General features: G+C 38.8%; 1 protein-coding gene across 1 annotated transcript; it reads left to right on the forward strand.

Moving 5' to 3' along the window:
• Positions 1–591: 591 nt before the first annotated feature.
• TMEM87A (transmembrane protein 87A) lies at positions 592–11,477 on the forward strand (the record flags this gene model as incomplete). The annotated part of the gene is made up of 12 exons (XM_010292258.1): positions 592–775; positions 1,630–1,729; positions 2,489–2,582; positions 3,859–3,927; positions 4,930–5,038; positions 6,038–6,096; positions 6,359–6,462; positions 6,828–6,901; positions 8,192–8,253; positions 9,453–9,508; positions 10,759–10,789; positions 11,134–11,477. Coding segments are annotated over 12 exons (984 nt in total), but the record flags the coding sequence as incomplete, so codon positions are not given.
• Positions 11,478–15,208: the final 3,731 nt, after the last annotated feature.

Consider the following 15,208-nt stretch of genomic DNA (forward strand, 5'->3'; position numbering starts at 1 on the left):
GGGTTTCTTTTTCAATTCCAGATTTTTGGCTGACCTAAAGCTTGGTCAAAAACTGACTTTGCTGGAAATTAACTTTTGAGAGAAGTTGTCAAATTATTTGAACAGAGAGATGACAACCATCAGTTGCTTATCTCTGTTCTGTGGAACGGTGTGTAAAGGTGACTTGTAAGCTTATTTGCAGAGTACTGTAAATGTACGATGAAGCTAGTAATAGAGTAGTATGTGAAGAAGGGGCAGAGATTCTAGCCTGAGCTCTTATCTAAGTTTTTTAAGCTAGTAGCACTTGATATCTTCTGTAGAAAAATTGCCTCTGAGTAAATTGGCAGACTGCTCTTCATGAGACCAATTGCTCAGAAATTCAATTACTTTGATTCCCTGTGTTGGCAGTGAGAAATTAGACTGTCACTGTAAAAGAATCCAGAGAAGACAAATGAAGCAATATTTGTTTCTAGTCACTTTTGTATATAAAAACTTTTAAAATTGCCATACTCAGGGAGAAAATAGACCTATTTTTACAGCTGTGGAATGGAAACAACAAAATGATTTCTCTGTGTCTAAGGTTCCTATTTCTTGCTTCTTTTTGTGTAATAGTTTTTCATGGTGATGTGTATTGTATACGTATTCTTTGGGGTTCTATGGCTTGCGTGGTCAGCCTGTTACTGGCGGGATCTCCTGAGAATCCAGTTCTGGATTGGTGCCGTTATCTTCCTGGGAATGCTGGAGAAAGCAGTTTTCTACGCAGAGTTCCAGAATATCCGCTACACAGGGGAATCTGGTAGGTAGCCATAGCAGCTTGCAGTCTAATTGATGGGGCATAGCACTAGCGGCTTATGCTAAATTGGGGTGACAGATGCATATTAAGTATATAATTACTTGAGGATTGTTTCAAACCAAAGAACAGGGAACAAGAGTTTCTGCATTTTTTTAATATATTGTAAATATGATGATCTGTGCTTTTCTAAAGATAAAATGCTATTGCTTTCTCTGACTCGTGAGTATAGTGTCCTATAAAATGCTAGATTCTGGAGAGTATTCATGGTAGTCCTAGCTTGAAGTTTAAAATAGGACTTCCTAAGTGTGGCTTGTAATTAATTTCTGACAATTGGTATTGGCCTTGGAAAGAGACTTTGAAACTCCTTGTTCAACATGACAGGATTGCAGATGACTTTTGGTATTCAGCCCATAGCCTGATAATCAATCTTAAGCAATTCTCTCCACACAAAACTTTGTGACTCTGGTTTTGAGTTTTTTAGGATGGATGCTTACACATGAAACTCTGCAAGTAAAACTTCATTATGGCTTTGTTAATTGGCCACACCCATAGTATAGAGGGTTTTGTTGGTTGACTTGTTCAGAAGATGATCCAGGCTGATCTGATGGATAAACATTTTATGGATCATTTAGTCTCCACTTTCTGTGTATGTACAATTTCTCAGTAGCTTTTTTTATGTTGTGAGCTATTGTTTCTGAAAGCTTAGTCCAGAGATAGGTAAAAAAAAGATTATATGCTTTAATAGCCTACTTTCTGGAAATAATTATGTCTGCTCTCATGCTGCAATTACATGCACTAGTTAATAAAACAGAAATTATATTTCAATAACCTAGCTTCCTCCTCTATGCTTTTGGTAGTTCAAGGAGCAGTAATACTAGCAGAACTGCTTTCAGCTGTGAAGCGCTCATTGGCTCGAACTCTGGTCATCATAGTCAGCCTGGGATATGGGATAGTCAAGTGAGTAATTCTGTTACATGTTTGCTGTGTTCTATTAAAAAGCTTTTCAGCATTGGTTTTGAATAACTTAAGGAAGTATTCATCTCCCTGTACTTTGGTACTTAAAAGGTAGGTGCTTTAGTTAAATGCTGTAAAGGTCTAGACTTCTTCACTAGTCAACAGAGATGTGCAATTCCATATGATGATTACTCTTCTTCCCACCCCATTCCATGTACCACTGTTGGGTAGGTTTCTGAGTCACTGTTGAGATACTCCACTGACTGGAATGGGAGCTTTATATGCCTGCCTTCTGGGCATGGAGGAGCTTCTAGAAATGGGGGAGGTCAAGAATCACTGATGGGGGAGGGGATCTGCTTTAGGAGTCTTCTGCTGCCAAGATTGGTGCTCATCTGTCTGTCCCCAGCTGTATTCAATGGTAAAACAACATTCTGTGTTGCAGTGGAAGCTTCTAGCAAGTGTGGGTGTGCTGGGGGAACTGGTGAAGAAGGGGTGGGCTGAGACTTCTTGAAATGTTCGTAAAAAGCTAAACAGGTTAACTAGAAAACAGGACTGCTGTCAATCTCTTCCTTAGTCACATTATACCATAAGACAAAATTAATAGTAAGCTTTGAGTACCATAATAAAATCTGTGGATCCAGAAGTGACTTGTCACAAGGACCTTTTATTCACATGCTTCATGCTTTACATTGGACTCATGTTGATGTGACTTCACTTTTTTTTCCCCCCACTTAATCTAAATTTCACTTTATTTTCCTGCAGGCCTCGCCTTGGAGTTACTCTTCACAAAGTAGTTATGGCTGGAGCCCTTTATCTACTATTTTCTGGCATGGAAGGTGTTCTTAGAGTCACAGGGGTCAGTAATAACTTCTTGAATTTTCCCATAGGCCACAGATACTACTGGCTTTATTTACTTATAAGCTAAGGGAGAATCTGAGGGCTGTGCTGAAAGAAAGGAAGGGAACAAAGATGATGAAGTGGATATGGAACTGTGGATATGGATTATTGACAGTTATTTTAAGTTTGATGTCTTTATCAGGATGTAATTCTGTGTATTTTGAAATAAGTTTAATATTTTTCTGACTAGTCAGGTTTCAGAGACTGTGTCCTGCCTGAACCCTTGTGTCTAATAGTTCAGATTAGGTAAGGCTTGTTGCAGTCACAAATGTACAGCTTGGGTCACTGGTCCATGAGTCAAAAAAAAAAAAAAAAACAAACAAAAAAACCAACCCCAAAAAACCCCAACAAAACAAAACCCCCAAACAACAAACAAACAAAAAAACCCAAACCCCAACCAACAAACCAAAAAAACCCACAACAAAACCAACACAGAACCCCCCCAAAGCACCATCACTCCAATTTTGGAGGGTGTACCTGGGGAAGTACATGTGAGTGGTGCTGCTGCTTGCTTCATTAAGTGCATCTCGGGATTTAGATTTCTGTTGTTCTGTTCTTGGTATTTTGGGGTAAGGTATTTAACATGTTATATATTTGGTACTTTTTCAGTTTTTCTATGACACTGTGGCTCTGATAGCAAACTTGGCCCTGTCCATGATTGATGCCTGTATTATTTTGTGGATATCCTTTCATAAACTGCAGAATGCTACAAGTTATTCACAGCTTAATATTTCTGTCTTATACTTAAAAGGAATAAAAGATTATTTGTTTGTTTCAGTTGGGACTTTGATAGTTTTTGATACACACACAAAGGTAATTTTTGCCACTTTCAGTCAAACTTGTGGTTGCCAGTGGAGCATTCAGTTCATCCATGAATGAAAGATTTAATTACTACATTTCTAACAAGCTGATTACTAGTTTTCTGTATTGGAAGTGGCCAGAGCACATTGTCGCAGCAATTGCCTCAGCAGAGGCTTCTCTTAACAGTGCTAGGTTGACCTACTCTGGAAAACTACTTGCTGGTGGAGAACTGAGAACTGACAATGTGATATTGTCAGTTCCCCTCTGTGCATTGGGCCAAGCTCTTGGTTCAAGCCCTCTGCTTCTGTAGTAAAACTCAGAAGCATTGTGGCAGAGTATTTGTGGTTTCTCATCAAATAGCCTGACCCTTCTCCCTTCTTCTGTACCTTGTTTCCTTTTCAGTTTGTTCTTATTGGCTCTCTCTTTGTCTCCAGGCCCAGAATGATCTTGCCTCCTTGGCTTTTATTCCCCTGGCTTTCCTAGATACTGCCCTGTGCTGGTGGATATCCTTCACTATTTTACTTGGTGGGGTGTGTTTTCTTTCAGATTTGTTTTTTGGGAGTCTCTCTGGCTGACTACTTTTTAAAATCAGCTTCAAGTTTATGTTCTTTCTACTTCTGGCCAGTGCAAGGAAAACTAGGTAGCCAGTAGATATCTGTGTTAACTAGTCTCTGTTCAGGAGCTGCTCTAAGTCTATCTGTTATCAGTCTCTGATTGTTGAAGTATGAAATTAATTTGTTCTAGTGTAGCACTGTAACAATACCATAGTAGTAGCCTTTGGAAAACAGACTCAGTTTAGGTTTTGGGGAGAAGGTTTCTTGGGAACATCAAACCTAAAATTCGTTGTGTAAAATTTGAGCTCATCTTGAAGTAGTTAGGTGATAAAATGGGGCAGTGTTAACTTTTTGGTGTGTTGAGATATTACATCCGAACAACCATAACCTTGTGTGACTTCAGCAACTGCTTTCAGATGCTGAACTCAAAACCATGTATAGAAAAATCCCTATAAAGTGTTTTTAGCAAAAGTCAATCACAAAACTCTATTTAAAATGTGAATAGCTTGCTGCCCAGCCATGACAACCCCAGTTCTCTCCTATCGTGATGTCTCTTAAGCACTTGTTTTGTCACTATGGAAATAAAATTGTAGGCAAAAGGGTGAAGACGTGTATGCACTGTCTAATTGGATTTTAACTCACTTCTAGTTCAGACTTGATTTTCCATTTATCAGAAATACATCTGACACTTTTCTGGAGGAATGGGCTATAGTCCAAAATAAATACTTGGATACCATCTTTGAGTGACAAGAGTTCTAGGTTTAGATGACTAGATAACATGAAAGGGATGCATCCTGCTCCTTTGCCATAGGATGAACTTTTCTTCTACTGAGTCTTATCTACCTTTTAGAGGGCTAAGTGTGTGGGTGGGAGAGCTGTTATCATAAGATATGTATCCTTCCAAGTCTGTGACCAGATTGTCCATCAGAGGCTTTCCTTGACTTACCATACATATTCATCAGCTTAACTCAAACAATGAAACTGCTAAAACTTCGAAGGAATGTTGTGAAACTCTCTTTATATCGGCACTTCACCAACACACTCATTTTGGCAGTAGCAGGTAAGCAGAAAATTACACTAAGCAAATAAGAGCACTTGCCATTTCCATATATGGCTTGATCACTAAAGCAGATTTTTCAGTTTGACTTTTCTGTAAATGCAAAGTACTTAGTATTTCTAATACTTGACCCATTTCTAATAGTGGGTCTGTGCCAAGTGTTATGGTGGTACTTCAGAGGCAGTGGACCATTAGTCCTGATCTTAATAAGATCAGTAGCTCTGTGCAGCTCCTCTAACAGAGCACTTTTGTCCCTCTTAAAGCTGTTGCGGGCAAAAGTTTATTATCCTATGCTGTGATCTTCACAGAGGTAGTTTTGTTGCCAAAATCACAGTATCACTGTATACTATAAAATTTTTAATATGTCTGAAGACCAGATAGCTGAACACCAGAGTGATTCTTGGAAAAACAGTATTCTTAGTAGTGTAACATATGATGCCTTCTGTATTCTTGAAGAATACAGATTCAGATTCTCTTTCCATTTTTCCATTCCTTTTAATCAACAGCTCTGATTAAATTCCTTGCAGCATCTGGTTCTTAGTCGTCATAGAACACCTTAGCGGAGGGAGGTCTCATCTTCTAAAACTGTGGTGAGAGCAGTTTGAGCATTGGAACTCTTACGGGTCAAGATCTGAATGCTTAGGCATTCAGGCAGATCAGATGGTTCATTTACTTCAGGGTAGGCTTTATTTGTCAACTGATAATGAAACCATGGTTTGGAGACTAGGTGGAAGTAATATAAGAATAGTGAATAGGGATGAGGAGTTTGGCCAAATACTTGATTTATGCCTTGTGTCTTTGAAGAACCAAGAACAAAATATACTGGTCTGTGCCTAAGCTGCCGTATAAGATCAGTGCAATAAATGAATCTCTTGTTTTCCAAAACTAATAAATTGGATTCTAAGAATTCACTATTTAGGTCTTTGCCCTTTGTTTGGGAAACACAGTCCTGTTAAAATATGCTAATCCAAAGATATTATTTTGTTTGTTTTAATCTTGCAGCATCTATTGTCTTTATCATCTGGACCACCATGAAGTTCAGGCTGGTGGACTGTCAGTCGGTGAGTTTATATTGAATGCTGTCTGCAATTGCTGCCTCTTGATAAGTTTACATTTGTCAGTGTAAGAGGTGAGATTGGGCATTGTGGAACAGATTTTTCTGTGGATTATGTATAGAGTAATATACCACATGCTAAAATTCTCACTGTTATGGGAAACAAGCCTCTTTGTCAGATGCCTATAGTTCACCCCTGGAAAGAGCTGAGGACATGAAGTCTCTTGCTTCACAACTTCTTCTATTTGTGCTGCTGTTTTCCTTGACAGGATTGGCAGGAGCTATGGGTGGATGATGCCATCTGGCGTTTATTGTTTTCCATGATCCTTTTTGTCATCATGATTCTGTGGAGACCATCTGCTAACAACCAAAGGTTCAGCTTTTCTTACCTCTTTCTAAAAATACTGGGATTTGTGAATGCTTATTTATCGAAAGAAGTACTGGTGGGTGATTTATAGTTGCTGTATACTGATCCGTAAGGATACTAAGCAGGGGTGGGACACGGACAGACTTGACGAAAAGTTAAGTGTAGGAAGTCACATAGATAAAACTTAGTCTGTTCCTGGGGGTCAACTTATGGAGAAAGAAGTGACTTAAACTTTTGATTATGTATTTTAGCATAGGTCTTAAACACTGAATTGCACAGAATAATCAAGTCATGTGAATGTTGAGGTGATGAATCTCTTGGGTGGCAAGAGATATTCTTCTAAGATAGCTTTCATTCTTTCCTTCCTAAAGGTTTGCTTTCTCACCACTGTCTGAAGAGGAGGATGATGATGAGCAGAAAGAGCCAATGTTAAAGGAAAGCTTTGGTAAGAGAAAAACTTCTGTCCCCACCTAATTTCAGTGTTGAAGAGACGCTTATGTGGAGGGAGGTCTCTTGTCCTCTGGCAAAAAGTTCATTACTGCTGCAAAAGCAGAGTCGATGCCTCCCTGTTGCCATTGATTTATACAGTTTTAGAGGAAACATTGGCTTTGTTTAGTGTTTACATTGGATGTTTAATTCTGAGGTTTTTAGATGACACTGAACACACTGGTACTGTTGTGGTTGCTTTACTGTGTCCACTGGACTTTGTTTGATCAAATATGTCAAGTCATAGGTTTGGATCCAGTCATGATGATGGATATCCAAGGATCTCTCGGATGTTGTTGCTAGGCAGTGGTTTTGTTTGTAGTTCCCTCTTATAAATCCAGTTTAAGGATTTTCATTTATTATCTGTTCTCTGAACTCAGCAATCTAGGAATTGTCTGGTGTAAACATATAGATGAATATGTTTACATATTCATGAAATTACATATGAATGAGAGTCCTGCTTTATAACACTAGATTGCATCTTTCTCTCCACTCACTCCACTCCTACTATGAAACCTTCTCTCTTTCCTGCCTCCCATCTCCCTTCCTTCTATGTCTTTTGTCCTTGTAACACTATTGTTTATAAGTTGTGTAAAAAGTAGGGTGACATACGCACTGCCACTGTCTCTCCATAAATCAGTTCTGCTGGGATGTATCAGTACTGTTTCAGTTGTTTAGGAGCTGAGGAGGAGTGTGTAATACTTTAAGTGCATTTGCCAAATCAGCTACATCTGGCTGCCGGGCTGGGAGATTCATGTTGCCTCTCAGCTCTTAGGTCAACCAAGTGGAGGGTCAGTAGGTAAAATAAATTTGGGGAGTTGCATATGTCTTAGAATGGTTGAGGTTGGAAGGGTCCTCTGGTGGTCATACTGTCCAAACACCCTATTCAAGCAGGGTCACCTAAAACAGGTTGCCCAGGACCGTGTCTAGATGGCTCTTGAGTACAAGGATTCCACAGCCTCTCTGGGCAACTATGTCTCTGAGTTCTATGCTACTTATGTCTGGCTTAAATAAAAGGACTAGAAATTGATATTTCACGGGTAAAATTGCAAAATTCAGGAAAACTAGGTACTCCATCTGTCAAGCCTTTCAAAGGGAAAACATCATCTTAATGAATAACTTGTCTGTTTTACTCTGTCTCTTTGGATTTGATTAAATATTCTGAATGAACACTCAACACCCTCACTTAGCAGTCTATGAACAATTATAGTTCAGTTATCCCAATCTTTTTTCCTTCTTTTGTCTTCAGAGGGAATGAAAATGAGAAGTACAAAGCAAGAACCAAATGGGAATGTAAAAGCAAACAAAGCTGTGAGTATGCCCTCCCTACCTCAAAAGGTACAGATCCATCTCTCTTGTTTAGTTGCCACCCTGTAGTAGCTTAGAAATATGCGAAGTGTTCAGCCTATAAATGTCAGTGGCTTTTGCTGGTTTGCTGCAGAGTGGGAGTGAATCAAAGCATCATATGTTTACAGTATTTGTGAAAAGAGTGTAAATACAGGTTTTTCAAATAATTTTCTGTAAGTTCAATGGAAGCTTTAGAATTCAGTCAGTTCTTTAGGAATGTTTGCACAATCCAGTATCGATAGAACTGTATAATACTCTATTTTGATAGTGAAGAATATATTATTTTAACAAGTTTGTCAGGCTGAGAGGGAGGCTGAGCCATATTTTAAATAAATTAATGCTCTTCTGATTTTGAGATTTGTGATTCAGTACTCAAGTGGCATGATGTGTATATTATGTAACTACCTAAATAGTTTGGGTGGAACATTTTTAATATATTTGCTTTTTTTTTCCATGTGGCTTATAAGGAGAGGTGGTTTCACCTCTCCTTGAGCTCGGAGGTAGAAAATATGTCTCAGAATCTTTTCATGGAATTCATGCATAAATGTAAAAGTTGAAAGAACCTCTAAGAGTTAATGATAATAGCAGTAATTTTTTTGTTGTTAACATTGTTTTTCTCAAATGTTGGTTGCAACTGTGTACTACTTACCTGAGGATAACACAAAAGTCAAACTTTTCTAGTTCGGGGATGGGAGGATCCAAAAGGGTCAATTCTCTAACTTCAAAACAAGTGTGCTTTTGTTGTGATTGAGAGTGTTTGTCAGATAGAAATGAGAAATCGTGACAATGCAGTTTAACTTACCTCTGCAAAATCCAGCTTGTGCTTTTGATAATAATTTTTCATATATAACATTTTCTACAGATAATGTTCTTCTGTGGGAGACTAAACTAGATTATGTCAATAACCAAAGTGTTCTGAGGGCCTGCTTTTCCTAGTCACCATTAGACTATTAGAGAGTTGACAGTAAGTTATAGGTGCGGTTTTGTTTTTTTCTTTTTTCTTGGAATGTGTTTTCTGTAATCCAGAAATCAAATTGAATTTTTTTTAACTGACATTAGAAATACATTGTTTTTTGTCAAGTAGGCTGAGAAGAAAAGGCTTTTATGAGACAGCATTTTGCAAAAACTGACTTTTGTTTCCCATTTAATTTCTGTACTTGTAGCAGGAGGATGACTTGAAGTGGGTAGAGGAGAATGTTCCTTCATCAGTGACAGATGTGTGAGTATTTTTATAGTCGCAATAAAAGCAAGTTCCTTGGACGCAGGAACACAAATACATTAGAATGGCTTATAACTTGTTTGCTGCCTTTTCATGAGCAGATACTGAGTTCAGCCTGGAAATTGGTCTCTGCCACCTTAGCATGCTTCCAGTTGGCTTTATGTGGTCTGTCAGACTTACTATTCATGCCACTTAAACACATGCTGACTTAAGGAACACCATCTCAGACTGTGAAACCACAGACTGATTTCTTTGCACTTCACTGAAGTCTAAATAAATAAATAAATCCAGAAAACAAAGAACAAACCAACCTTCTCTTTCTGTTTAGAGCTCTGAAAAGTCCTTTCAGTATATTGCTGAATTTAAATAACTGAATAATGTCATTTAGTTCTCCACTTTATTTGGAATGTCTGAGTCATTTTTATGCTTCTGGCAATATAATCAGCTATGTAGGCAATCCGCATCTATTCTGCTTTTAGTAACTTTTACATCCCGATAATGTCAGTGTCTAAATTTTTGATAGCAAAACAGTTCGTAGATTAATTATGTTTGCAAATCTGAACAGGTAATTTTGGCAGAGGCTCGGGATTTAAGTACAAAACTCTGCTTGCAGTTAGTTAAGGGGAGAAACCAGGTGAAGCTTCAAGAGGATGAAAAAGTGCATTTTCTCAATTGAATTTGTTTTTCTCAGTTCTAGTACTTATTTTTTGCAGAACCTAGGATTCCTTAAGAAAACAAGGACTAGACTGGTGTAAGCTAGGAAATAGCACTTTGGGGTAGTCTGCAGGGTTCTCTGTCCTTGAAAGTATGTTGATTGGGGTTCTGAAGAGATCCTAATAGATAGATGGAAGCTCTATTGAAAAGGCTATGGTACCAGTGTAACTTGTAAAAGCGCGTCCCAGAAATCGAACAGTATGGTCCCATATTGTAAACGTCTTCAGTGGAGTTCAGCAGTGTTCCTATATAAATGAAGCAGCCTATTTCAATGCAGCTGGAAATTGCTCAGTTGGTAATGAGAAACTTAGAGAAAAAGAATTTTAAAACTGAATGTCATTGAGGATACTCCTTGAGTTCTTACTCTTTTGTGTGTCTTTCTCTGATTTCTGTTTAATTGAAAGGTCTATTTTCATTATTGCTTTCCTGTGCCCTAAAAAGCTTAAGGTGAAACATAAGATTGAAAATGCTTATCAATAATATGCTCTCAGTAGGTATTCTAATTCTCTTAACTATTTTTTTTTTCTCCCCTGCAGTGCTCTTCCAGCTCTTCTGGATTCAGATGAGGTCAGTAAACCAATCTTCAGCTCAAATTAGTCTTCTGACATGCCAAAGGAGTCATGAGTCAGCTGTTAAGGACCTGGCTTATTAGAACTGAATTCTCTGATCTTGCCACTGCAACAGTAAAATACTACAAGGTGGGGGAAGGATAGTGGGGACAACCATCATACAACTTAGAATGCAGATGTGTCTTCTAAAAAAAAGTAGTATATCTGCTGTGTAAGTTGGACTCCTGACTTAAAATGCATATAGGTGTGCATTTGTTGTGAATGTGCAAAGCATACCACCTTATTTCTGAATAATGTAAACCTATTGGGGAAAATGACAACATCGGGCATTTTATTTTCCAGGAAAGAATGATTACACACTTTGAAAGGTCCAAAATGGAATGAAGGAGTAGCTTTTTGCTATTGGAAGTGGAGATGCCTCTTTTAAAGTTGCTTGGTGGAGCAAGTGCATCCTGCTGATTTGTTTCTTGGTCTCAGCCTTGGAAGTTTGATGCTTTATTGTCCTGAGGGCGTCTCACTGTGGAAGAAGTTCACAAGGACATTATAAACCTTTTGGAAATTTGAATTTACAAAGTTGCTGCAAGTTTGGATTTTTAAGCAATTTAAATGTGTACTATTCCAGCACCTTCTGTAACTTTTCAAATATTTAATCTGTGAAACTAAACTTCCTAATGTCTGCTTGAGGAGTTTATATTTCAATGTTACAATTGACACTTAGAGGTGAACTTGCCTGTACCTTTTTTGGGGGGAGGGTGGGGACAGCTAGAAATAAGCACTGAAGAAACAACAGACCTGTTTTCTGGTCAACAATGGCTTACTGCTCTTGTATGTCGTATGTCCAACATGAATGAGAAGTTTTTAGAGAGAAGCTCCTGTTAATGAAGAAAATTAAGATGCCAGAAGGGAAATATTTGGAAAAGTTACAGTGATATGAGTTTTTAACAAAATCAAGTGCAATTTTATTCATAACACTGTGTAAGAAAGATTTTTCTATTTTAAATGCCATTGACCTATAGGTAACAGCTGCACAGAGCTAACACTTGCTGTTGTGGCACATCTCATTGCCGGCAATGTGGTGGATGCCTGGAAAAATTATTTGCCCTTACCTTCCATGTGCTGCATGATTTAATTTAGAAGAGAAAAAAAAAAAACACACAAAAGCTAACATCACCAAACCCACTCCTGCAGTGCTCTTCCGCAAGTGCTTGACTATTCATGTTAAGCAGATATTAACTAGACATTTCAACAGAACTCTTCTCCCTGCATATCTAACATCTCCCACTGAGAAGTCAGCACTCTTCTGTGAGAAGATGGCATTGCTTTCTAGAGGGTGCAAGCACTGCTTACCTTACTTGAAAGAGGCTTTGATGGGAGTACACTGTGCTAGGATAGTTCTGTTCCCAGTGTCTGTTTAGAATTGCCTCCCATGCAAATAATTTGATGATGGGCTTTCCTGTCCCAATTGGTCCCTGTGGCCAAGAGGTACTCTGAGATCACTGTGCTTCAGTCAAAGTTGTAGATTTCTGTTCTATATAATTTTCTCCTTTTTTGTTTCTCCTTTTCAAATGAAAAAGAGCTTTTGGGCAGTGTTCTGGTTTTATTCTATGCTTGGCTGTAGAGGCTTCACTTGCAATAACTTACACATGGAAACCCACTATGGACTGTATCACAAAAGCTCTAATTTAGGTTCATAACCTTTACAACTGATAATTACCAGGCAAGCAGCAGCATGGCTGGACTTCTAGGGAGCTGATGCAGCTGCTGCTGGAATGGCAGAGGGAGTCAGCTTTTCTGGTTCTTCACTCATAGCTATGTCTGCAGAAGTGAACATCTGCCTGTACTTCATTCATTCTGCTGTAAGGTCTGGTAGTTTAGCTCTAGTCCATCTTTATCAGCAATTTATGCTGAAACATGGCACTTTACAGTAGAGTAGCTGTGGCACAAGTGCATAGTATCTTCTGCTAGCTGTGCCGTGGGGGCAGCAAACCCTCAGTGAATGGGCAGAGAAAAAAAAAACGTGGCTGTAACACCTCAGTCTGCCTCTGCAAGAGTCGCTGGAGCTCTTCTGCCATCCCCTTTAGGCCACAGGTAGAATCTTTAATTAGAAAACACTTTGACTTCTAATTTGCTATGCTTAATTGATATAGATGAAACAAACATTACCTCCATGTCCTTTTGGGGAGAGGAAATTTTGTGAAATAAAGCTCCATGAAACTTGCTATTTAATTTTTTTTTTGGTTGGTTGTTTTTTAAAGTCCAGTTGTTTTGGATTGTTTGTGTTTTTTTGAGACAAATAGGGGAAAAATGTTCTCTACTGGAAGCACAAAAGAAGTTTGTATGTACTATTTAATAAAAGCTAGGCAAAGAGTAGAAAGGCTTACATTGTGTCCTTCCACTTACTTACTACCTGTTCTCTCCAATGAGAAAGTGTTAACCTCTTCACAAAGCCCCTTCAACTTTTCTTTCACTCTTTACTGCATGGTATTTATAATGCAGTTATTCCTGATTAACCCTTTTTTCTCTTGTTAACCTTGACAATAGAGGAAGTCTGCCATTTGAGAATTTAACATAGATAGGGCAAATCATAAATTTCTGAACAAAAGTGAAAGATCTAAACAGTTTCCCTAATTGCATTAATAGATTAATAATTTAAAGGCTAAAGTAAATGTAGTAGGAGTATGGTGCTTTCAGACTACAGCTACATGAGGTTTGAGAAGTCCTCTCTGCCTTCAACCCTTCCATCCCTGTAGTAATTTCCATCAGCACCTGAAGTTGTCCTAAGTTCTACAGGGGACTTGTTGCTCCCCTTGTTAGCTATTCTTGTTTTTCCACTCATTTGGCAGAGTCTCTGTGTCCTTGGAAGGTAGCATGTGCTGCCTAGCATGCAGCTGGCGTGTGCTGTGACTTCCCTGTTTGCAGTCTTAGGGAGAACTTGTATCTGAGTCTGGTTCCCACAGGCTATGGCACACGCACAACTGCTACCATAATTATGATTGCAGAAGAGGTGGCTAAAAGCAGCAGATGAGATGTGGGTGAGGTGTGAAGGGTATGTGTGCAAGGGAGTTTCAGCAATGTGGCCTTTCCCCCAACAGCATATTCGGTCAAATGTTCTACTAAGTAGATGTTCTACTAAGGAGATCTTTGCCTCTCACGATTCCTGGTTTTGCTCCTAAAGACGTGTGGCTCCATGACGTGTCAGGAAAACTTCATCAGCTTGCTAGAATGCATGAAACTAGAAACCCTGCAGGACTGTTACCTTTATGCAGACAGGGAAGACTAAATTCAAATTTATATCCATTTTTTCAAAACTGGTATTGTAATTTTAAAACAAAGCGTACAGACTATGCCAAAGACTTGGTGAGCAGGAGAGAGGAAGCATGTCTACCCTTATGTCTGAGATCTGCCTAAGTTTTTAGTGACAAGAATGGTGTGTTGAAGCTGAATTTTCTTTAGGAAGTTTGGCTGCTGACTTCAAATACCTTCACTAAGCTGTTCCTAATTGAGATAATGCTCTACTTGCAGAAAAAATAAATGTCTGGCAGGAATTCAAATATGGAGGGAGTTTTTTAGACTTCTTATGCCTGATTACTGTGTGAGTGGATTTGTGTGTTTATTTGTGAGAATTGGCTGTGATATTACTGATGCAATTGTTGTAACATGTGCATGCCATGCAGAAAACTGAAAACCAAGTAATAGCGAAGAGGATGATTTTCATTAGGGTGACAAGGTGTTTCCGGCTAGTAGCTCCGAAGGAGGGATTGGGTAGTGAGAGATCACATGTCATGGTAAAGAAATGCAACAGGCTTGATAGGAACGGAATGAGTCAGGATCAGAAGACCTGGGGTAGGGAAGTGTACGACTGTCGTATTCCGCAGATGTAGGGGTGTGTGACTTTGTGGGTTTATTTTTATCCTTCTCTTGGCTTTATATGGCATTTCATATTGTATGTTAAAGTATGTTACTTCTCTTTTTAAAACCTGAAGAGGCCAGTGCCTGGCACATAATTTGCACTCTGGTAAAAATGGATTACAGCCATTTGCATGTGAAGTCATTATTACCCAGTGTTGCTGAAACTTACATTTCCTTTCACTAAATTGGTGCGATGTCCCTCTTCCTTTTGTGGGAACCTCAAGGAGACCAGATACATACCTGAGCCATAACTCCTTTGGCAATTTGTGGTTCTGGTATCTGTGAAGGAGATGTGATTTAGCATGGTTTCGTGGTTTAGCAAGGTTTCATTGCTGAGCAGGAAAGAAGTTGGATGCAAGAGTACCATGGTTGTTCTCCCGTTCCTGTGCTTCGATCTCCCAGCACAGAGTGTCCTCAGTCCCTGTTTTCTAAAACAGTGGTCTTTGTTGGTGAAGGTACTCAGAGAACTTAGCACCCTGTGCTTTTTTAGTTTGGTTTAGTTGGTTTA

This window comes from Phaethon lepturus, unplaced genomic scaffold, assembly GCF_000687285.1.
Source record: "Phaethon lepturus isolate BGI_N335 unplaced genomic scaffold, ASM68728v1 scaffold17888, whole genome shotgun sequence".
Classification (NCBI taxonomy): domain Eukaryota; kingdom Metazoa; phylum Chordata; class Aves; order Phaethontiformes; family Phaethontidae; genus Phaethon; species Phaethon lepturus.